The 25,608-nt window shown below is 44.2% G+C and overlaps 1 protein-coding gene across 1 annotated transcript in view; it reads right to left on the bottom strand.

Moving 5' to 3' along the window:
* The window catches only part of ADGRB1 (adhesion G protein-coupled receptor B1), a gene marked incomplete at both ends in the record, with an annotated part of 200,316 nt that extends 182,864 nt beyond the window's left edge, over positions 1-17,452 (bottom strand). Inside the window, one exon of the mRNA XM_079533020.1 lies at positions 16,705-17,452. Within this exon, the coding sequence (XP_079389146.1) occupies positions 16,705-17,452 (748 nt within the window). The remainder of the gene's footprint in view (positions 1-16,704) is intronic.
* Between the last annotated feature and the right edge of the window lie 8,156 nt (positions 17,453-25,608).

Consider the following 25,608-nt stretch of genomic DNA (forward strand, 5'->3'; position numbering starts at 1 on the left):
AAGTACTGGAAGGTCACAATGAGGTCTCCCTAGATAGAGCCTTCTCTTCTCCAGGCTAAACCAGTCCAACTCCATCTACCTTTCTTCACAGGAGAGGTGTTCCAGACCTTTGAGCATCTCTGTAGCCCTCTCCTACAGCTCTGCATCATTCTTGATCTGGGGGCCCGAAGTCTGGATACAATACCTCAGATGGGGTCTTACGAGGCTGGAACAGAGGGGGACAATCACCTCTCTCACCCTGCTGGCCATCCTTCTTCTGATGTAGTTCAGGATACAGTGGGCCTTATGGTCTTCAAAGTCCCTGGGGTCCAAGCAGGTTTGGAAACCAGATTACTCACTGTCCTGAAGGATATCTACTTGGGCCTAGAAAAGCATCCCAGACATCCCCATATCATCCACTCCCTGCATCCACTATTTCACATCACTTATCAATGCAAAGGAAAAAAAAATCCCCTTTAATGTCTTAAGCTGGCCAAGAGCAGCACACCAGGGACAGATTTGAGGCCTGCAGGAAAGAAAACATCTCTTTACACCCCGAGCAATGGGAGAGTTTTCTTTTAGAGGAACATATGGCATCTGTTCCTGTCGCCCACAGATCCAGCACGGCTGCATCATCGCAGTGCCAAGCATACGGCATTAGTGACAAGCTCCAGCAAGGCAACACTTAACCTCCCTCCGTCCTGGGCTGTATGATGCTGCCAGGGCAAAAACAGACAGCAGGATACCCTGAAAACCATCACATCTGACTTGGGAAGGTAGCTCCAAGGAAGCTCCCAGCAAACTAACTTGCAGCCTCCGATAAGACTTTGCAACCTAACAGGGAATTGCAGGATCAGTGCATGCACAAGCTTGTAAAGCAAAAGGAAGGCAGTCAGGTTTGCCTCACTGCTTCTTCTGGCCTTAGCCCATTTGATTGACACCAGGGAATCCCTTGCACAGCCTCAGTAGGAAGCCCTCGGCAGCAAAAGGGCAGCAAAGTTCCTTTGGGATTGAAATCCAAAAGAGGGGACAGACTTGGAGTAAGGAAAATCTGCTTCCTATGCTTCCTCCTCTGTCTGCAACCTGCTTTGTTCAGAGAGGGCTCCTGTATCCATGTTTAATGATCCACTCTTCATTTACATTTAATTAGAGGAATCAAAGAGCCAATTAACAAGATCTACACTAAATACAAACAACAGGGATTGCTGGGTGACTCACAGGGGCAGAGCCAAAAGGTGGGGTATTGCATTCAGCGTAACTAAACCTCAAAGCAGACTGTGCCAGAAGACACTGTGTCATGTCACTTTTCTGACAGGTGATTAAAATCAGTTATTTCTAATTCCTTTTTTAAGCTGGACTCTCTCTGCAACCAATTTTGCAAGTGGCCGCACATGCAGCTGTGCCAGCACAGCTGAGGGTGGAAGGAGAGGAAAGAATGGAGGAGGTGAGGCTCAAGAATCCAATAGCAATTGGAGATACCACTTAAGACTTGAATCATATAGCCTGCAACCAGATGACTTTCAGCCTTGGCCTCAGGGCAATCCTTCTGCCAAGAATGCAGACCTCATAGTATTAGAGGTATTAGAAGTGTGTTATCTACACCTTGTACATCTGCAAAAACCAAGAACAAATGGGTCATACCTACTCATCTCAGTACAAAGCAGATGAGACAGAAGACTACAGTGCTGCCTGATTCAGACTCTCTTCTTACACTGTTGGATGTGAGAGCAGTGGACTCGTAATATGAGCTGGTGGACTGAGATCTGTAAGCTGGTTCCTTTTCTGAAGATACTGACTGCATTATTCTGATGTCTATTTTGAGATGGGATGAAACACTGTGTTTACCCTGTCAAGGCTTATGGTTTAAAGAGGTCAGTATAACCTCTACTGAAGCCAAGTGTCCTAGACATAATAATGAGAAATATGATCAAACTGAGTTTTGTCATCTATGATGCAACAATAGAATCATAGAATCATTAAGGTTGGAAAAGACCTCTAAGACCATCTAGTTCAATCATCAACCTATCACTATCACGTCCACTAAACCATGTCCCTAAGTGCCATATCTACCCTTTTCTTGGACACCTCAAAGGGACGGTAACTCCACCACCTCCCAGGACAGTCTGCACCAATGCATTACCACCCTTTCTGAGAAGAAATTTCTCCTAATATCCAATCTGAACTTCCCATAGCACAACTGACAACCATTAAAATGGCAACGGCACACTCTAAGCAATATGTGGGGGTAAATGAGTTCTTGTCTTTCCATAATCTGCCCAAATCTGGGATTTCCTTACTCTTATGCTGCCATTAACAAAGTTCTGTAAGAAATGAACAAGAAATTTCATATAGACCCATTTCTCTAACTGGTCTTCCCAGTTGCTTGATGGTCTATAGACTTCATTGAACCCTGTCCAGTTTTTCTGACAAGGACTATGGATCTTTTATTGGATTATGACCTTAACTTGCTTAACTGGTGCTCATGCCAAAGAGAAGTAGCAGATGCTCCAGACAAGTCTGGACAGCATAAAGTGAGAACAGTCCAGCATTTTAATATCCATATGTGAAGCATCACAAAGGTGACAGTGCCTTCAAAAGATAGAATGGAGACATCTCTACCAGATGATCTTAATAAAGTCTGACCTACACATGTGATTGTTCATTGTGGTGCAAATCCAGAGACCTTCCACCTAACTCAGGAGAATGACCCCATCTTTGTTCCTTGGCAGCTGCTGCTGAACTCTGGCCTTTTCTTGAATTAAGATGAAAAACACTCAGTACAAGGCAGAAAACAAATGGAATAATCCATGTGATAGAGACTTTCCCAGGGCACAGTTCAGTTTATCATTAAAGCACTGAAAACCTACATGAGGTGATTAAAGGTGTTTCCTCTGCACAACAGAAAAGCCTCATTTAATACCGTATAGCTCCTCTCTTTCAAGCTGCCAACCAGCCTGGATGCAAGGGATCAATCTATGAGAGACAACCCTTTTCCTGAAAAATAAGTAAGTAAAAGCAAAGAATAGAAGGGTAAAAGGTTAAATGAACAAGGTACGCAAGGAACATGGTTTAGTGGGTATGCCAGTGGTGGGTAGATGGTTGAACTTGATGATCTTAGTGTCTTTTCCAACCTTAATGGTTCTCTGTTTCGATGATTCTAAATGCCTTGGTTTATTCAAGATTATCACAGAATCATAGAATTGTAGGGGCTGGAAGGAACCTCTAGAGATCATCTAGTCCAACTTCCGTGCCAAAGCAGGCTCCCTATAGCAGGCTGCACAGGTAGAAGAGATCTAGGAAAACATCACAAACCTCCTTGTGAGGCTCTGGTCCAAGCATCCTTGAGATCCCTCCTAGCACAAAACCACAGCTAATCTGTATGCAGAAGCCCATGTTATGCAGCACAGATGACATACTCAGAATATAAAGTTAATTTCAGCTTGCCGCACCATAAGAAAACACCCACATAGAAAGAAGTTTCATGTAACATTATTTTTCTTCTTTTTTTTCCTGGCAAAAATACATAACTAGCAATACCAGATGTTTCACAAATTCATGCATTCTGTCAAATTATTTGTCTTAAATCAAAGCAAAGCTCAGTGCAGAAATGTAGAGCCAATATTTGGGTTTTTCATCTCAAAAATATTGGGGAGAGACGTTGGTCAAAATCTTCCCTCTGTTTTATTTTGAAAAAAATAAAAATCATCCAAACTGAAAGCAAAGCATTCAGTTTCCAGTTTCAGCAAAAGACTGCATTCAGCCCCAAATATTCACAACCCTGAATCATCCAAGATTGCTGCAGATCTCCTCCCACCTCTGCCTGCACATCCACTACATGCAAATCACTGCCCTGCTCTGCCCATTGCAAGCCCTGATGCATGTTCAGAGGGGCCAGTCCTCATAAGAATCCCCAATGACTAACACTTCCCAACATTTATAGAGATGTACTGCAATGTGATGTTCAGGGGCAAGTGGTTTATGGAGAGCCCACTGGATAAATGACCCACGGCAGTCACTCTTGTGTATCTTTTAAATGTATGTTGAGAAAAGGTATTACTTTTTACTTCCTAGTCCCCTTTCAAGAACAAACAACAAAAATGTGTTGTGCCTCAGGCAGTCTTTTTATTATCTTACAGAGTTCATGCAATAAAGTCTGTTAATTAAAACATGAATATTTAAAATAGCTTTCAAGAGTGGAAGCCCTATCTCACCAGAGGAAAGAAGAAGGAAAAAAAAGGGGAAAAATGTAGTAAAGTACAAGAAAATCATGTGATAGTTCATTTTGCCAGAGGAGTATTCAATTATTTAATTGCATGAAGAATGTATTTTCTTCTGCTGACGTTAGATGTTCATTTGTAGCAGGAGGAGCAGGGCAGAGAAAAGTATGGAGGGTGAAGAAGGATGGGTAGAGTGTTAATTAGAACACGAAGAGGATTAAGCTATCATTTTTGACAACGTTGCCTTGTAAAGCTGGGACTTTCTCAAGTCCATGAGCCTGGAAGTTAGAACAGTCACAAATATCGACTGTATGTCCAGTCCTGGGCTCCCCAGTTCAAAAATGATGAATCTCCTAGAAGGAATTCAGCAGAGGGCCACAAAGAAGATGAAGGACCTGGAGCATCTCCCATATAAGGAAAGGCTGAGTAACCTGGGTCTGGATATAAGGAAATTATTTTTTTTTTTACAATAAGGGTGGTAAGGCACTGGAACAGGTTGCTCAGAGATTTGGTGGATGCTCCATTACTGGAGACACTCAAGTTTAGGCTGGACGGGGCACTCACTAACCTGACCTAGCTATAGATGTCTCTATTCATTGCAAGGGATTTGGATGAGATCACCATTCCTTCCAACTCAAATGATTCTATGATTCTGTGATACAATAGTTACATGTCTGCATGTGCAAACCAGCGCACATCTGGAGACACCCAAATTAATCTTTATGTGCTGTATGGGGCTTGTGCATAAATGACAACATCTGATTTGGGATATGTGCAACGCAGGAGAGCAGATGCTCAGGAGAGGCCAAGAGACTCCAAAACTTCAGACCTCCACTAAAAACTCCAAAGCCAAATCCCTCCAATGTCCACACTGCAAGGAGGGATGTTGTAGATTCTCCTGATGAAGAGCCACAAGTCAAGTGGGTTTGTGCCACTTGAGCTTTAACAAAGAAGTAGTGGTCCCTGAGGACGCTCCCACTTCAACCCACCGCTTATGTTTGTACTGGGCTTTGAGCAGATCAGGATTCTTTTGCAGAGAAGGCCGACACGTACTGCAGTGTTATTGTACAGGAGAACAGGGAAGAGGGAAGTATGTCCCACCAGTGACGTGGGCTTGGGGACAGCTCTGGAAAATGATAGTTTCAAAGCAAGTCCTTATGTCTGTTGATTTATCCTGTGAGGAAGTAGCATGGCCACCAGATTTCTCCCACTAAGATTTCTCTCCACTTATAACAATTCCAGAACAGGATCTGCTTTTCCCCTCTTGAGCATCAAACCATGTAAGTTATCCTCTCCCACCAGGCTATCAAGCCACAATGGGGAAATCATCAGCTCACTTGTAGGGGTTAGCAGAAACTGTACATCTCTTAGGAAGGATCTCTCAATTATAAACAAAACAAGGTTCCAAATGCACCATGATGTTGATCAGGATAGTGAGTCAATTACTCTGCAGGGGGCTTTCAGCAAACTGCAAGGCAAAACACTAGTCCCAGGTTGCCCTTCCCACAGTTCCTCCTCCTCATTACTGCCTCCTGGCATGGAAAGAATGAAGCATGAGTCAGCCCCTTGTTCCAGTACTGATTTTACATGCTGTGGGTCCCAATGGGACAGTTCAGAACAGGAAGCAGCGCATCCTGTGTTTCCATGCATTCCACTATGGAGATCTCAACTCTAGGACATGTCAATAGTTGTATAAAGGCATGTGGATGAGCACGGTTGTGTAGGAATTGATGTAACTGCACATATGGCATCCATTTGCACATTTTCTGGAGTGAACACACACATGAGTGTGCGTTCACTCCAGAACACATGTGTCCATCTGCTCAGTTTATGGTCAAGCATGTTCATGCATGTGCATGGAGGCACATTTATGCCTGTGTGTGTATATCTGCCTTCCCTGTCTGGATTTACACCCTCATATGCAGACATGATTCCATATGCACACACACTTGGATATTCATGTGAAGTCACAAATCTCTTCCAGCATGTGAATCTCTGTGCATGTACATCCATGTGCCAATTTAAGCTGTTTGATTCTCTGCGTGTTCGTGAGTGAAAATGCACATGAATCTGTATGCCTATGCTGCTCTGCACCTACCCAGGCACCTCCCTATGTACTGTGCCTGTGCTCACAGATGTGTACATTTCATCTTGTTAAGGGACAAGCAAGAGCAAGGATATTGGGGAAATCTTGCACTTGTCTCATATGAGGTCAATTAGGACATAGTTCTATGCATGCCGCGGGATCACAATTGCACCCTTGAAGATGGGTAGAGGCTTGCTGGCTGCGCCCTTCTCTGCCCATGTCAGTGCATGTTCTCAGCAATGGAAAACCAGTCATATTTTATAGTTGCTGCTTCTGGCTCTTCCCCATCACCTTTTCATTTCTTTTATTTTCCTACTTTGTGTGCACTTTGTGTGCCAACCATTCTCCAGCCATTACTCACCAAAAGCTATCTTTAGAACCAGAGAGAAAAGGTCCAAAGCAAAACATCTTCCAGAAGCTTTTCAAGCCTCCAGCACTATGTAGTACATTACTCCCAAGGCTTCCTGCTCATCCTTCCCAACTCAGCCCTACTCCAGAGACCATGACTCCTTCCTGCCTTGTGACCCAGATGTTTTCCCAGGGCTGTAACCTATACACCAACTGCTTCAGAGTATCATAGAATCGTAGAATAATTAAGGTTGAAAAAGATCAAGATCATCTAGTCCAATCGTCAAACCACCACCACGTCCCCTCAATGTCATATCCATCCTTTTCTTGAAAACCTCCAAGGGATAATGATTCCACCACTTCACTGGGCAACCTTCCAATACCTCACCACTATTTCTGAGAAGAAATTTTTCCTAATATTTCTTCTGGCATTGCAGAGCAGGAAAGAGGCTGCAAAGCAGTCCTGTTGTCACGAGGAAAGGTGTACACCTTGGGCTTGCATTCAAAGGTCTTCCACTCATAGACGCGCTCCCTTCCACAGCCACACAGTGGTGCATCCACCACTTTCTCATCAAACATCCATCACATGACATGAAAAATGACCAGAAAAATAGTATAGCAATTATGTGATTTCTTTGACCCACCAGTCAAGCCAGGATTGCTCCAGAGATGTTATCTACTATCCAGCTAGCAAATAAGAGAAGTAGAAAGGTGCTGGTAACAGGAAAGACCTGGAGGTAGTGGTGGAAGACAGAAGTCTTGGATACAAACAGCAACAAGAGCAGCTGGACTTGTCACAGTAGAGGAGTACTGGACTTCATGTGGCAGAAAATTGGGCTTCATCCTTTCCAGTACTCACTATTCCAATATTAAGAGTAGAAAGGGCAGCATGTCACCTTTTCCTCCCGTCTTGGACATTTGGAACATTAAGTAGACTAGTGGACAATAAGATGGATTGTAGTCACAAAAGTCTAGACAAAGAATTTAGTTATTCTATTCCTCCATCTTGCAGCCAGTAAAAGGTATCAGCTCAAAGCAAAACTCCCAGAAAACTTGCCAGTGGCTCCTGTGATGACACAGGTTCAAATCATGGCACCACCAAGCTGCCTGAGGGACAGGAATGGAACAGAGTAGAGTGGCATGCAAGAGTTGCTGAGATAGAAAAGCCGTATCTGCCTTGACAGCTGGTGGGATCCATTGTGACTCTCCCCTGAGGTCTTCCCTTCTCCTTGATGGTTCCTCAGCTGCAGTGGGTCTGCAGGGGCAAGCAGCTGAACTCTCCAAAGCAGCCTCCCAAGCTCCTCTATGGACCAGAAGCAAAGAAGCATGAAATGCAATCTCTTTAAATAGCTTTCTATGGTTACCTGGAGACTGTCATGGTCTCTGTCTTTTTTCTTCTTCACTGACTACTTCCTTCAGTAAGCAAGATGTCTGTCTGAGAAGCTACTCTGCTGTTCTCTGTTTGCACTCCTTTTATTCACATTACTGATCTCAAGTCATACCACCATTCGTTGGTCTTGGCTGACCCTGATGCTTGATAGCATCCTTCTTTTGACAGGGTCAAATCATGCACTAAGTCAAACATCATCACATACTCCTGTGAACAGCAGGCCTGACCCATTCATGTTAATGCTTTGTTGCTGGATATGGACAGCAGTGTCTTGTCAAGCACACATCTGCAACAGGGAATCTGGTGCAGATATCTCCTTTGTCCAGCTCAGCAGAGATCATTAGCCCACTGCTTTCAGGGAGCTTACTCCCAGTCCCAGGTTAATAGGTAACAAAAGCAGAACTGTCACCACTGTCATGGAAAGTATTGTCACTCCCTTGACATCTCCTTACATCAGGACTATTTTTCCATTAGATAGCTACATTTGTATATCATCCATGTCTCTAAGCCTGATCGTTCCTCATGGCACTGATTTTAAAGCCAAGAAACACTACACAAAACCACAGAACTGCTCCTTTCCCCATATGGGCTCTGGAGGTTGGATCATCATGCAGGTCTCCAAGAGATAAGCTGAACTTGCACCACAGTTTTTCTCATGGCACATGAATCACAGTACTTCACAGCGTCCTCCACATCCTCGGTTCTCACAACAGAAGAAGTAGCAATGGGATTTTGTTTGAGATCTTAGTCACAACAGCAAGTTTGGTAGAAAATAGCCAATGGACTTCAATTATTGGAAAGGGACATCACAACTGGAAAGCAATTTCATCCACTGGAATTAAAAATACAAGTGCATAGAGATCACTGCATAGTGTCACTCAGTTTACTCTGGGGGAGCAAGAGTCATAGGGAGGCATAGAAGAGCAATTACCCCCCATGTCTTCTTCCAGTCTCCAGAAGATCCTGAAGCAGAAATTCTGTGTAGATATTATTCTGCATCAGTCCCAGGGTCTTGAAAAGAGACTGGTCAGCAACAATTCGCATCTCTGTCCTTCAGTCTCCACATTCAGTGGTAGGACTGGTGAAATCGAATGAAGAAAGCACCTATGTTCTTGGCTGTTTTTCCTGCTTTCCTAGAATCACAGAATTGTGGAATCATTAAGGTTGGAAAAGACCACTAAGAACTTGTCCACTTGTCCAACCCCAACTCATTACCACCATGTTTGATAAGAGTAATGCTGAAAAAGCACAGCTGTGGCAAGAAGATGGGACAAAGCCAGGGCAGCTTGTTCAGGAGTATGGAGCTGCAGTTTTCATCCCTCCAAATCCTTTTGCTTTCTTATTGCTTCCAAGTACTGGGAATATCCCAAGCCAGTAACTCCTCATTTGACTGCACAGACCACTCAAGGCCCATTGAGAGCATTCAGCTTAATGAGCTGTGTGCCAATTATCTCACTATCAAAACCAGAACCAGGGAACAAAAAAGCATATATTTAAACTCAACAGATCTGCAGTTCTGATGATGCATTAAAGCATGTCCCTTCTTAGCTTGTTTTTTTTCATCCTGCCGACATACTGAAATGTAAGATATCAATATCAGATTGCTGCCTGCAGTAAGTGCAAGGAGATAGCATACCAAGTGGAGAGTCAGCAACTGGAAATGACATTGGCAGAGCCACACCAAGGACACACAGATGCTTAATCCTCCTTTGGTTAAAGTGTCACAGAGCCACACTAAGTGATACTCGTTAAGAATCCAATAGCAGTTTTCCAATTTATTTAGCTAAAGGTTGCTTCAGTGCTGCCTTGAAGGTTGACAGGCTCATAGGAGACAGAACCAGCACCTACGGATATCATAAGAACATAGATTATAGAATCACAGAATGGTTTGGGTTGGAAGAGACTTCAAAGATTATCTAGTTCCAATCCCTCTGCCATGGGCAGGGTTTCTAGCCACTAGGTCAGGCTGCCTGGAGACCCATCCAACTTGGCCTTGAACACCTCAAGGGATAGGGCATCCATAACTTTTCTGGGCACCTCACCACCCTCTCAGTGAAAATTTTCCCCCAGCATCTAATGTAAATCTCCCCTCTTTTAGTTTTAAACCATTCCCTCTTGTCCTATCACTATCTGCCTATCTAAAAACTTGAAGAAAATCTTGAGAGAAAGAGAGAAAGAGAGAAAGAGAGAAAGAGAGAAAGAGAGAGAGAGAGAGAGAGAGAGAGAGAGAGAGAGAGAGAGAGAGAGAGAAAGGGAGGCAGGCAGGCAGGCAGGCAGAAAGAAAGAAAAAAAGAAAGAAAGAAAGAAAGAAAGAAAGAAAGAAAGAAAGAAAGAAAGAAAGAAAGAAAGAAAGAAAGAAAGAAAGAAAGAAAGAAAGAAAGAAAGAAAGAAAGAAAGAAAGAAAGAAAGAAAGAAAGAAAGAAAGAAAGAAAGAAAGAAAGAAAGAAAGAAAGAAAGAAAGAAAGAAAGAAAGAAAGAAGCAAAGAAAGAAAGAAACAAAGAAAGAAAGAAAGAAAGAAAGAAACCAACCACACCACTCTTTCACTGAAATGTGGGAGAAACTCAAGAGCCCTATTCCCTAAGGAAGAGAATCCGCCTAGTCAGACAGCTCAGCACCAATGAAACTCATGATCAGTCACCTGAAAAACTCTGTGCATCCAGTTCTCTTGGAAGGATGATGTTTCCCATTTTGCAGCCTGCTCTGTTTATTTAAGTACATCAGAGGTTCAGGCTAGGTGGTGAAAAGGGCCAGAAATGCTCCGTGAATCCTCTCTTCTGAGCCATTAGAATCCTCAGTCTCATATTCAGCAGTGAGGGCTGTGAGGTTGCACTGCAGATGTGGTGATTTTGAATCTGATGTCTGTGTTTCCCTGCACTGAATTTCACCCCATATTCCTATACTAAACATTTTGGGGCAGCTACTATGTATTCTAAATATGAGAGGATGTTAAACAGTGATAAATGTTTTTGGGGGGGAAAAAAAAAAAAAAGAAAAAAAAAAAGAAAAAGTGCATAATTGAAAGGCTGGGCCTTTCATCAGGGCTGATTCTCATTACATTACCCCTCATAATGTCCCCTCATAGCAATAATAGTAATAGCTGCCTGTAAAATTCCCTTGGAAATTGGATGTAAGTTCCACCTTTAGTCTTTTTTCTACAACAACAGCACATTCTGATGGTAATTGCTGATGTTTCCGCATTGTGATCATGTCCACAATCTGTTGGGTTCACGATGGAAATGATAGCTTCATTTTTCTCAGTTTTTCTCTCTATCTCCCAGGCAGATCTGAGATCTGAGTTTGCAAACCAAGTCAGGAATACCCTTTCCCAGCACTCAAAAAGGAATTTCCCACGCTAGCCTTATCCCATAAATCACCCCAATAACCACACACGATGGGAGCTGTACATATGGAATCCCCTGCAGCAGATAAAAGAAGGAAGGTCTCCCATTTGAAAGACAACTTTCTCCTCCTGGAGCTCTGAAATGCTGTCAGTTCTTGCTCATCACTACTGAGGTTTGGGCTTAAACTGGGAAGATGACAGATGAAATCCTTAATGTTTTTAAACGAAGTGGTGGAATCACCGACCATGGAGGTTTTCAAGAAACATGGAAGTGTGGCACTGCAGGATATATTTTAATGGGCACGGTAGTGATGGGTCAAGGGTTGGACTAGATAATTTTAAAGATCTCTACCAATATAAATGATTATATGATCCTATGATAAGATAACAACAACAACAACAAAAAATTATATGGTATAAGCCAGCCTTTTGTTGCCCCATGATTTGATGGTCTTACTCTGCTCTCAAGGATGTATAGACTGGGGCAAAACAGACATCTGGCAAATTCAGATGGAGAAATGAGGAGATGGAAAGCAGCACACCTTCCTTAAGTAGAATCATAGAAATTTTAAGATTGGAAAAGACCACTAATATAATCTAGTCCAGTGGTCAACCCATCACAGTGTAAATTCATGCTAAGAGAAAAGAGAAACAATGAAACTGAATGCACTCAACTCCCATTGCCACTTTGTCTGCAAATCCAAAAATGAGGCAATCACAAAGCCAAATTCCTTTCTCCACAAACCCAGAGGAATGAACCAGGTGGACTCCTGCTGGGAGGATAGAGCCCGTAGTGTAGAAAGAGGCCAATAGAGAAGCTTGAGAACCTGCTCCTAGGCAATTACTCACAGCTCTTTATCAGTTCCTAAGCTTTCATGGCCACCACAGCTGACCACAAACATGCACAATGATTTATTGACTTCTTCCTACCCTGAGGGAGATTCAAGGGAAACAGCTGCACCAAACAACATGATTCCTGCAGCAGGGAGGAAGGCAGTTGGTTCTATCCTATGCTTTGAACACCAATGCTATGCAGAAGCTCAGCCCTATGCTTAGGCATGAAGCAAAGCCCCAAATAACAATTAGAGGTTTGGAGGATGTGTCCACAGAGAGAGATTTATGAACCTCAGCCTACTTAATGCAGCAGAGGTTAAGAAGTAACTTGTTCACGAGTCCATAAATGCCTCTCCAAACAGTAGAGGATGGGCACTAAATGTATTCTTGATCTAGCAGGCAAAGGAAGAAAAACATCTCAGGGCTGAAAAAGTGAAACATCATAAAAAATACAATGAAGCAACTGAGCATTCAAGAGAAAGGAGAGTCTGCACCTGCTGGAAGCAAAGGGAACAGAAAAGCAACTGAAAAGTTTATCACCAAAGGCAGGAAAACCCCCAGCACTTCAAACTAGTTATATCCTGATTCACTGTTGGGTTTTTTTTTGGTTGGTTGGTTGGTTGTTTTGAGAACTGAGCAGGTCCATTTCAATCTCAGTTTCAACTTCTCTGCTGGAATGAATTGGCAAAATTCTCTGGCTAAGACATGGAACTGATCAGCTTTGTTCATCATAAAAACCCCTCCAGCCCTGGAGCCATCTATTTTACCATTGCACACGATTAACTTTGTTCTGCAGTCCGCATCATCAATCCCTCTGAGAGGTGGGGATGTGCAAAGCAGCAGGACCAGCACTTGATGGTTATCTCTCTGGGTTATCACAATGTGACAGCATTGCAGTGGCCTTCCAGGAACAGATTACAATGAGACAGGACTAATTAGACATCCATTAAGTACCTAACTCAGCACAGCACTTAAGCACACATTTAACCTTCTCTCATTACAGTGTCACATCATTGTCCCATTTAAAGCTCCAGCCCTTTTTGCATTAAAACTAGCTTACACCTGGAAGGGCCACCAGGATTTCCAGATTTTCTAGTCCTGTGTTTCAGGAGGTATGCCCATCTGCAGACCCAGAGGGCCTGTATCTCTAACCTGCATGTGAGTGACTCCTAATAATGCCAACTTTCTTTTCCAAAGATTTTACCTCTAAACATTAAGACCCACAAACAATCTCTGTGTTATTCCTATGCTGCCTGAATCAACTAAGAGAGAGTTGATGCTGCCCAAAAATCTTTACTTCATTAAATTACATGGGCAATAATTGTCCACAAGCATTTCTATGTGCCAAGTATGAGGGCTGCCCCAAAAATAATGCCTCCTATTTTACTGTGACAACAGAGGTGGATGCTGATGGTATGGCAATAGAGAGTTGAACCTTCCCATCAGTATTCTGACATGGAAATGCATATAAAGCAAATGTGTGGAACTGAATTCCTCTGCAAAAAAAACGAAAAGAAATTGCACCTACTGACATTCAACGATGCTTGCTGAATGTTTATGGAGACCAAACAGTGGGTATCAGCACAGTGAGGTGGTGGGTGGTGCATTTCAGAAGTGGAGACAGAGACACTGGGTCACCTCTGCTGGTATGAATTCTTACTAGTGCATCATTTGTTCATCACTTGTGAAAATGCATAACTAATGGTGTCTGTTAAAAAAATGTTGTTTTGTAGCTGACAATTTGCCCTATCAAGAGTGGTGTTGTGCTATTTGTTGTAGGTTGCATAGAAATAAATAGCAGGCATTGCTTTCAGAGAAATCTACCTGTAAATGCAATGGCCAGGGTCAGCCATAAACTCCATGCTCACTCCCTGTCCATGGTTAGAAGATCTGTGACTTGCTCAATTGCAGAAACTGCATCTCCCAGCTCCGCTCTTTGGCCACTAAAGCCAATGTCCAGCCTAATTGATCTATTCTTGAACTGCTCTTGAGAATCTCCTAGTCCAACACACAGCCTGTATTCTCTGTTCTTTGTTATACAGATGTCCCAGGATGAGGAATATGCATTTTCAAATGGAATCTCATCCCAAATACTCTGTGAGCCAAAGTGCAGTCGCTTCTAAGACAGTGTTTTACTGTATCCTTTGTAAATTTGCACCCATTTGCTTTGGAAATATCCCAGGTACAGAACAGGCACACTGGGGAAAAACAGGCTCCATGTTTTATGGTGTCTGGGTATTTGGCAATTCCATACATGCTTTGAAAATCATCAGACAAGGGTAGTGCAATAGAGACATACACCCTTGTTCTTAGACAAAAGTGTCAAGACAGGTTCCAAAACAACAAATGACTCAGGAAACAGCAGCAAAAAATATTGTTTAAAAAAAAAAGAAAAAGAATGTTGTAAATACAATCAGGACAACAATAACAGCAATAATCAGCAGCAGTACTCAGAAACCAGGAACCCTGTCAAAATATTCCACCCACAAAACACTGCTCAGGGATCGCTGGCTCGCTGTCCAAATTGGATCTCGCCTCCATCCTCCTGATCAAGCCTTTGCAAAAATCAAACCAGACACAGTGACAGACAGAGCAGCACACAGAGAGGCCAGGCGCCCTGCAAGCTTCGTTTCCATGTAGATGACATCCCACCAGCGACGATGCTAATTCTGTGCCTTCAATACGTAACAGATGTGAGCAGCCAGCAAAAAAAATTAAAAAAAAAAATAAAAAACTATCTATGCTCTCTACAAATATTCAGCGCACAAAAAGGATTTGGATATATCCACCTTTGAGCCTCTTTCATATTTATTTTCTAGGGACATTCAAGCACTCAAGCTGGACTAGGAGAGATCTTTACAAAAGTCAATATTAAGCTTGACTGCTTCGGGATTTTCTGGAAATCTTTTTTCAAATTTCACCTTTGGTTGCAATGGAAAAGATTGCGTTGCTCGGGTTGAATGCAAAAAAAACGCACATGTGAAGGCTGACGCATGACTTAATGGAGCTCACATCACTCCGAGGAGGCAGCCAACGTGGTGGTACTCCTCGCAAGCTGTTCACACAGGAGAAAAGGGCACTGCAAAGAAATCTGAGATCCAGGGAGTGAATACTGAGGTGTGCTCATAGCCAGAGTGAGAGACACAGCTGAAGAACTCATTTGTAGGATTTATGGCTCAGCTGTGTGCCTCCACGTATCGATTCGCAGAGCAGTGAGAAACAAAATCTCCTCAAAATACACTGACGGAAGCACTAATACCTGATCATATCCTAATCTCTCAGCTAACTCTGGGCTGTGATCTGCAAGAAAATCACACCGCAAAGCTTGGACCCGTGCCTGATAACCCCCTGCCTACTGCAAGTAAATTTAGCCTCTTTCCACCTGCAGAATTGCACAGAAATTCTCCCAGCTGGGGATGGCTGCAAAATCCAGGCAGGACCTGCAAAGCCCTGTCCCATCTGGATGCCAGCTTTCTGCAGGTGACAGAGGACATTCTGGTCTGAGACCTGAAGGAGGTAAAACCCTGAGGTGCTGTTGAGGTGCAGATTTGAACTTCGAAGAATTGGAAAATGCCCTCCCCGTTGCCCATACTCCCTTTTAGCATCATGCCCCTGCTTTACATAAGCTGCCTGCTGGCAGGTGGGATGGGAGCAGAGAAGAAACACAGCAGAGCAGATATGACACAAGCACCAAAATAGCAGCTCTGCTTTATGACCATCCAGTTCCCTTCTGCTTTGCATGGCACTTACCACCCATGGAAATCACTGCGAGGAGCATTTCCCTGCTCTGAACACTGCCAAATGTCTCAGCAACTGCAACACAGCAATATCAAATCTCAGAAGCACCTCATCCTTATTCTCAACCCTTTTTCATGACCCTTCCCAATCCTTTTCATGGTCTCTGTCATACTCAACATCACAAGGAGAACAAAACACTGACAAAATACCTGAGGAATGGACCCAAGCAAAGGCACTGAATGGCCCCATGCAAGCAGTGTGGTTGAGCTTTCTTGTTGAAAACCTCCAGAACGAAAATAAAGCTGTGAATCTGAGAACAACACAAACATGCCTGCTGCTGCCACTCACCCAAACCTAACTTGGAAATCAAGTTTTCCCATTAATTTAAATAGTCCACAGGGCTGCTGTGTGTTGTCCACCTTAGAAGGTCACTTGATTCTGCCTCTTCTAGGACACTTCTAATTGCACTGGGAATCTGCTTGGCCTCAGACTAGACTTACCCTTCTCCACTCTGAGGATGCAGAAGTAAAACACTTCTCTCGAGGAATGAGCCCTGAGAAGGAATGGAATTATCTGGGGCACATTTAGGGTTAACAGCTCATGAAGAGCCACCTTATGATCTGCTACATCTTCCTATAAACTAGCAAAGAAGTTTTCCATAGCAGGTATCTACAGGACCAAATAGACACATGGTAGAAACAGTATGAGATACAGAGGGGAGAACCCAATCAACCTTTCCTCCCCAACCACCCCCATCTGCCCTTCACTCACCCAGGAATTCCACTCCACTGCTGTCCTTGGGGCTGCTCAGGCAATTCTCTAAGTAAATTCCATCCTTATAACAATCTTCCTTCTTCTTCGGGAACCCCAGGATCTCACTGGCTTGATCTAGGATCTCCCCTCCTGAGCAAGAGCACGGAGTCTGCATAATGCCACATGGGTGGGAGCTGCTGCTGATGGCCAAGCACGCATCCAGCCACTTGCAGAGCATCTGGCATGCAGCTTTGCTAGGATTCCTGTTGCCCACCACGAGGTATTCCACCGAGAAGTCTCTCTCCTGAGCCTTGATGGGTTTCCACCGCACCGGTCCATTCTCTACTCCTGGAGGTGCAGTCTGCTTCATCTGGAGGAACTGTTTGTTAGACTGGAGAAAAGCATAGCGGGTCGACCCATCACAGAGCTTCAACACGTCGTCAAAGCTCTCCATGCCCAGGTAGGTGCGGGTGGATTCCAGGAAGGAGTCAAATTGGTAGGTGCGGATGTGCTGGTGGTCACATATGCCGGTAGGTTTGAGGATCTTCATGTACAAGGTGTATCTCCGAGGGTCAGGGTTCTGGATAATCCAAGAGCAGAGTGAGGAGTTCAATGGGAAGACGGCAAAGGAGGAGAAATATCCAAAGAATTTCCCCTGGACCAAAGTGGTGCAGGGAGTTTGTGCCAGGTCCAGAGCGACCACGGTCCACACAAAGTAGAGTGGCAATACCAAAAGCAGGTTCAGGGCAGATCCAATGCTCCTCATCCTAGGTCTCTGGTCCTCTGGAACTCAAAGTAAATGTCAAGCAGGTGCCAGATCCTGGACATAACAGGGACCAGCTTAGAGGAAAAGTGAGAGTTTAAGTGGCTCTGGATCAGAAATCAAGCCAATCCTCCCATGTCTGGATTTGAGCTCCCTCCTGTGGCCATCAACAACACCTGGAAAAAAAAAAAAAAAAAGAAAAAAAGGGGAAGGAAGGAAAGGAGGAGGGGAGAGAAAAAGAAGAGATTTGGGATTTGTTCTTAATTTTTTTTAATTAACCCTTTGCAAGGTCGACAATCCAGGCAGCATCCCTGATCCCAGTGCCGGTGGAGGTTCAGCCCCGTGCCACCATGAGGTTTGGAGATGTCCCCATCTGTTAAATGTCCCAGCCTGATGTGTCTCCACATCAGGACAGTGTGACCCATAGTGGAGGACAACACAAATTTTCTAGTTCCCCCCTTTTCTAATTCCCTCTGCCTATGCATTGCCCATGCTGAGCTGAGAAAAGCCTTTGTAGTGGTTTCTAAACCTCTCCCCAAAGAAAGGAGATGAGGACTGGGAGCCATGCACTTAGCATAGGAGAGATGAAGGGGTCTGGAGATGGATTTCAGCTCTTTACATAAAAGGCAGTCACCCTAGCTTGCACCCACCCCTGTGTGAAGGTTTCCTCTACCAAACTCAGACTGCTTCTATGGTCTTAAAACAAACCCACAAGGCAAGCACTCAGATTCTCTGCATAAGTGTAAACAACCCAGCTTCTCAGCAACTAACGTTGGGATGCAAACCAAAAATAACTCAGGCCCTCTGAGATGTGCATCTTATTGATCAAAGACCAAACTGGTATGGTCAGGAAGGAATTAGGGTGAAAGACGTGCTCAGGATGTGGAAAAGGGCATTGAGTACAAGGGGGCATGTAGGCATATACCTTCTCCCATCACAGCCAGCAGTTTTTATCCTCTTTACATTCCCATCATGTCCACATCGCCACCCATAACCCTACCCTCTCCCACCTCGTTCCTGGGTTCCCTGATTATATGTACCAAAGTTTTATCTCTGCATTGATTCTCTTCTGTAAAAGCTTTTTTTTTTTTTTTTTTTTTTTTTTTCTGGGAAAGAAAGGGTTAGATAACTGTAAAGCCAGTTCCACTCTTTGCAAACTGGGTTTCAGCTGAGCTTCAAATCACTGCAGCCTCTGCCAGCAGATTCCTGAGTGTCTTTTAGACCTGACATTAATCAACATGGAGTCCAAATGCGTTTGCACTTAAATTTTTAAGAAGTCACATCCCTGCTCCCATCAGTGCTTTGCAGCCTGCAGAACTCTGCAGTGCACATCTCCCCGTGCCAGCCTTGGAGGCTGGATTTCAGGAACAGCAGCCTGCTCAGTGGATGTACAAAGTAGCTCATGGTTGCAAAGAAAACCACAGGCATCAAGCAAACATCCTATAAATTTCCAGAAAGGTCATCATGATTAGCAGGAGGGGTTGCCTGCAGATGACTGTGAATGCCTTAAATATCAGCTTTGGTGAGCAAAGCATGCTTGCCTACTGAAAAGGAACAAAGAGGAGGGGACCTCCTCTTCTTCGCTCCTTTGCGTTAGGGCAGCTCCTGAGCATTTAATGCTGTTTGGTAGTGGGTGCATAGATTAAATCTATCTGACCTTCACACCCATAAGCCAGCCAGAATCGTTCTAACCTCTGGTCCAGCTCATGAAGAAACCTGCAGGAGCCAGCATGTGCCTCCATAGCAACCAGATGATAAGATAGGGCTGAGTGCTGATGGCTTGTGCCAAAATCCAGTCCCTGATGGTGACTTCAGCATGTGGGATTCATCCTGCCTTCCATCAACTCAATTTTTCTTCTGCCAGCCACAACCCTGTTACTGAATGAAGACACAGAAAGCATAAAATGCACCCTCCTCTTGCCCCTTTTTGGGAAAAATGCTGTAAAAGTCAACAAACTTTAACTAAACAGACCCGTTAATGGGACACTGTGTTATGGTTGTTAGGCCTCAGAATTTATTTCCCCTGAATACAGCCCCATCTGGAAGATTTCACCATAAGGAACATAAACATATTTTTTCTCCATCAGTTGACTCTTACTGAAGTAGGGATCTTTTCTTAAAGCAGAAGTGAGTAAGCAACCCTTCCCCTCCATGCCAGTATCTCTGGCACAATACATATGGGGAATAAGTGATGGGCAGTGGTTTGAATGCTGCATTTTAGCAAAGAGATCAATCTTCTATGCTTTAATCCAGCAAAATCTCAGCAGGGAGGTACAAAAGTGTCTGTAGTCTCCATGTGAGGAGTTGATATAAACAGCATGAAAAGACAGGTTATCGCACTGTTGAAGATCACAGATCAATGGCACATAGGTCAACTGGCCTATAATTCCATGGTAGTTGTCACAGGTAATATCTAATTAGCTTGGATCTCTCTTGGAGAGAGATCCATGCCTTGTCCTATTCCTTAGCTCCAGCCTGTACAACATGTCAACCATATTCCAGTGAGAGAAGAGTCTGGCAGAGACTTTGCTGGAGAAAGGCTTGAGGACAGCAGGTTACTATGAAATTTCATGGACCATCCCTTGCCTGTATTTCACAAGGACAAACCAAAGGGCAAAAAATATGTGCTTGGTGAAAGACAACTTTTCATCCCAAACAGCCATAGAAAACCAGCCATAGAAAAATAGACCCTGCCGTCCTCATTTCTTTGTGTGTGTATTAGAGACAGTCAAATGAAGGCTTAAAAATGCTCCATGCACCTTCACATCATAGCCAGCAATCAGTGTAGCCTTTTCGCACTTCCTCTTGCTGAGCATTTGCCACCCCACCCTGGCACACACTGAACCAAGCACAGTCAGAAATACAGCACCACGTAGGTCTTTGAAACTTAAACAAACCCAGGCAAAGACTGTATCATGTATTTCACATAGGACCTGGACTGCTTGAGGGATCTTCAGCAGTCCCTGGAAGTTTTTTGCCAGCCTTGATGAGCTGTTTGGTGGTGCCCCTCAGTGTCCCACAGCAATGGTGAATCTGGGGCTAAGGCTGCAGATTCCCTCCACTCTCACATCCCTTTCTTTCTGCATACATCTGCATGCCATATCTGGCCTGGAGAGATCACCCAGAGAGGCTGTGGATCTTCAAAAGCCATCTGGACATGGTCCTGGGCTGAAAGTATTCCTGTTTGAACAGGGGTTGGACCCCATAGGCCCAGAGGTCCCTTCCAACCTCAGCCATTCTGTGATCCTGTAACTGTATGGGATAAGTGTGAGCAGGGAGGCACTGGGGCTTGCCCTGACTCTGCTTACACCTCTTTTTCCTGCCATCCTGCATAGTCCTTCATAACAATTCACTCCATCCCATCAAGACCAGGTTGTCCAAGGAGGTTGTGGATGCCACATCCCTGGATGCATTCAAGGCCAGGTTGGATGTGGCTTTGGGCAGCCTGATCTAGTGGTTGGCACATAGCAGGGGGGTTGAAACTAGATGATCTTTGAAGTCCTTTTCAGCCCAGGCCATTCTATGATTCTACGACCTCACAGATGAAGATCTTCACATTGCCATGCCCAGCTTTTCAGCTGTGCCCCAGCACAGTGATCTCAGCTCTGCACAGGCAGGAGAAGACTATCAAGCACATGAAAACTGAAGTGTTCTCTGCTTTGCAGGCTCTGTGAGTTGCCCAGTGGGGTAACAGCCACCTTTCTCATTGTTGCTGGTGACAGGGGACTTTCAGTGCATTAGTCTGGATTTGGCCAATGGAGGGCACTGTTAGACATGCACACATGCACACACACACTCCATATAAAAAAAAAAATAAAGAAATAAAATTAAAAATGGGAAAAATAGCAAAGCAATGACTGCTGAGAAGGCATTCTTCTCTACCACTGCCCATAGAACCTCTCCAAACACCCTGATCAGCCATATCCCAACTACTCTCTCTCTGCCCATGTGCTCATATGTGCAATCGTCCAAGATTTGCCTCCCTCTGCTTTTCTTTCTCCTGACCTTGCTACACACTGCTGACATCCCAGCAGGGTGAAAGCTACTGTCATCAAGCTAATCCTCCGTTCCTGGGGCTTCCCATAAAAAAAAATCCCTCAATATCAAACAAAATATCCCTTTTGCCAGAGGCGGAAAGCTGCCTGGCCCTGCAAAGCTCAGTCCCTTGTTACTGTGAGAAAACATGGGATATGAATACACTCTGTCCTTACTCACTGCTAACAGAAGAAAAAAAAAATGCTGCAACCACTTGGAATTTTTCTTCTTGCTACCAAGGCAAATGAGCAAAGCACGGTGGAAGTGCCTGGAGAAAGAATGCAGCATCTGTCACTCCGACAGCACACGGAGAAATCAAGGAGGGCTCAGCCCCGACTGCTCTTCCCAGCACCCAGAGAAGAATGGGGCTTGGTGCATCCTTTCTAGTGCTTAGAATCATACTTCTTCCTTATTTTTAATGATCTGTTTTCCTTTTCTTCTGTCTTCTACAAGGAGTTCCTTTACTCTCACCCTTTCCAAAAAGAATTTATCTATGCAGACTTTTTGGCAAAGCAGAAACCAAAGTGGAAATCAGTACCTAAAGAAGGGAAAAATATGGGTTGGTGGGCTTTTCAGGGAAATCCCTTATGTTTCAATCTGCCCCTCCAGAGGGATTTCAGGGACACATTGTGAAAAGGATGTTAAACCAACACCATTCCCTTGTGGAAGGAACTTCTGCAGCTTCATGGGTCAGGATTTGACCCAAATCCTAAGAGCTAGACATGGACAAAACCCTTCTGGGAAGCAGGCAAGGGTCAGATCAACAGGAGTCCACCCCTGTTCCTCTGCTGCTGTTTTGTACTTCTGCAGGGATTCCTAATGACATTTGCTATGCCACTGCAGAGACCAACATAGTGCCCACTGCCTCCAATCCATCTCAGTCTCCTGAGTGTAGATTCTCATCTCCCAGCTCTACTAATAAATCATGCTTGTGCACACCAAGCATTCTTCATCCCAATTACCCCCAAATCCATCCTGGAAAGTTGCACACTTTGGAAGTAGACTCCAGGAGACGTGGAACAGCCTGCAGGAACAGTGTGAGTAACAGTGTGGAACATTGTGGAAAATGTTTGATGCCATGATCGGGAATTGCTTGTGGGGGCATCCTGATATGGTATTAACAACCCTGAAAATAGAACTGCCTTCTTCAGTAGGCACTAACTAAAGATGGATCAATGGTTAAAACTCTCAGGCAGAGATGAAAGAGAGGTTGGCCCAGTTCCTAGCTATGTTTTTCTATTTCAGTGAATGGGATCAAGAGACACCTGAGCAACAAGATAGGACCCTAAAATCTCAGACCCTGAAACACATTTCTGTAGTGAAAAACTGGCAGACAAAGAGGCACAGATGTTCTCCATCTGCTTCCAGATGTGGCTGCTCAAGGGAATAGAGCCCAAGGCTCTGCAGCACCTTCTGTTGGTCCAACGCAGCCTCAGACAGCTGTTGTGTGTGCATTTGGCATCTTTTAAACATCACCTCAGCTGGAGCTACAGCTGTTTGTCCTCAGCATTCCTCAAATAGAGAATAATATTATTGGCATAACCTGATGGGAATATAAATCAAGACTTGGAATTTCCCAAAGATCCCATGGTGTAGGGATGGGTTGGATGCCAATGCACAGCAAGGTCAAGGAATCTATGGGGTTCTTCACAGGAAGTATCTGTTGCAAATCATCAGAACAACATATCTAATTTTCCATTAGAAGAGCAGAATTATACCCCTGTGGTAAAACACAGTAGATTTAGAGTAGTGTCTGTGCTACGCTGCTCCTGGGCATTTCCTCACTCCCAAGGGAAAGCACAGCTCTCCTGATCACAATGAGATGTGTAGTTCCTCCATGCCAGCATCACTCGCACCCCTTGTCTTCGCCAGCTCCTCTTCGTCACCATCAGTGGTATCTCCCATAGAGTAGCACACTGCTAGATACCCTCAAGATTATCCTCACAAATTGTATAAATCTCCTGCCTTATTTCTTCCCATAAATACTTCACAACCAGACCTCTGAGGGATTTTTTCCTCCGTTTCTCAGTATGAAAGTTACACAAGAGGTCATCTGAGGGCAAGGTCATCATCTTGAGTGGCAGAAAGCAGGCAGGAGCCACACCATTTCCCCCTCCATTCATTTGTGCTGGGAACTGCAATGTGATTGATTGGAAAGCCAGCAGGAGGATAAAAGCATTGTCATTAGCTGGGGAGCTAAATGGGAGCCCCCGGGGTTTGGGGCTGGTTAGAGGGGTCTGGATGTGCAGGATGAAACTCGTGTCCCTATAGCTAAATTACCTTCCAAAGCAGAGCAGCTTTGCCACAGTGCCTAATGCTGTCTCCTGAGCTGTGCCTGTTGGGGTGGTATTTGTTGGCTGGTGTCTAAATCATGCCAGGAACTGTCCTGAGATGTGCAAGTGACCAAGGGACAGTGCTTGTTGTCTTGTGGTGTTAGGTGCAGAGACAGCCAAAGATTCACACCTAAAAAAAGCAGGGTGAAGAAAAACTATTGCCTTGGACAGACCACCTAGAGCTCAGTTCCTGTTTGGCCTATGGACATTCCCTAGACTGAAAACCCACTGGTTTGTGTGATCATAACCTACTCCACAGCTTGAGGAAAGGAAAGGAGTGGAGGATGAAAATCCAATCATCTGCTTTTGACATCATGTCCTAGGATCTGCAGTAGTTCAAGTCCTGGCGATTTCCACTTCAGCATACTCCAGATCCTGACATGGCTAGGTGCAATCAGCAGTGGGGGTGATCACAACCAGAGGCCAGTTACAAGCCTTAGATGTATAGAATCATAAAATCATAATCATAGAATCATAGAATGGCTTGCGTTGGAAGATCCCAGCCCAGAATACACCGTTTTTATATGAGCTCTTCTGCTAACTTCTATGGCATTGTTCTCTCTCTCCATGTCCATGCCTCAGTTTCCCCATCTAGCAATGTTGACACTATCCCAATGATGGTGATAGATTCTCCAGGCAGCATCTGGGTAAAGAAGGAAAGTCTACATAAGGACTCAATTTTCTACGGTAATTATGCCTGTACACCATGCTCAGCTTTTTGAATGCTGCAGTCTCAGCGGTTAAAAGTGGACTGAGAATGTTTTCCCTTCTGACACCAGGAATTCAGCTCATAATTTTAGGCATTCAGTTTCCTATGCCCATTGAGGATGTCTATTTAAAGTGCAAGCAGAAATACCATGAGATGGTGTTGCTCAGATTTGCAGTTTTCCTGCATGTTTCAGCAGGAAGAATATGGGGCTTAGGCACGTGTCAGAGCATACCACCAAAAATACTGATTATTTGAGGAAACTAAAGTCATATCTGTCCCTTGCCTCAGCTTTCCCCTTCTTATATTTAGCAGAGAACTTGAAATGGTTGTACTACCTATACAAATGATTCCAGTTTATCCTATATTGTCTGAAAGAAGGGGCTCTAAAGTCCTTCTGGTAAGATACTAGAGAGAAAGAACAGGAATGTCCCAAAGTTATAAATAATGTAGAATTGTCCAACCCAGAGAAGGTGAGTGTGGGATATTTCTTCCAAGTTGTTCACAGCCCCTTAACGTGGAAAGAATCAGGAATGTACCTGATGTCTCAGAAGTTTTGGATCCAGCTATGACCTTGAAGCAGTTGGAGTTTGCAACTTGAACTTACGAAAGAAAATAATGATAAATATGTGCATTTCTAGAGCAACTTCTCTCCAGGGTCCCCAAGGGACAGGGGGAGCAGGAGTGCATTAAGCCTCGTGACGCAGAAAAGCCATCCTTACTGACCCCAAAGACTGAACAGAAACAAAAGGAAGTACTTTTTCACACAGCTTGTAATTCAATTGGGGAACTCATTGCCACAGGATGCTGTGGAGGCTAAAGGTATAAAAGAGTGCCAAAACGGATTAGAGAATTTGTGGAGGACAAGTCCATCAGTCACTGTTAGACATGATGGTCTGAATGCAACCAACAGTCCCAGAAGTGTCTGCTCTTCTTCCTAGCAGTTGAGAAGGTACAGCTGGGGGAAAAGTCTGTCCTTCAGTCTTATCTTGTGCATCCAGATAGACTTGCATGGGCCTTTCCACCTTCCCAAAATATCCATTTTTGTTTTTATAACAGGGAGGTGCAGGGTTATTAGCAACCAC

The sequence above is a fragment of the Tetrao urogallus genome (assembly GCF_951394365.1).
Source record: "Tetrao urogallus genome assembly, chromosome: 3".
Classification (NCBI taxonomy): Eukaryota; Metazoa; Chordata; class Aves; order Galliformes; family Phasianidae; genus Tetrao; species Tetrao urogallus.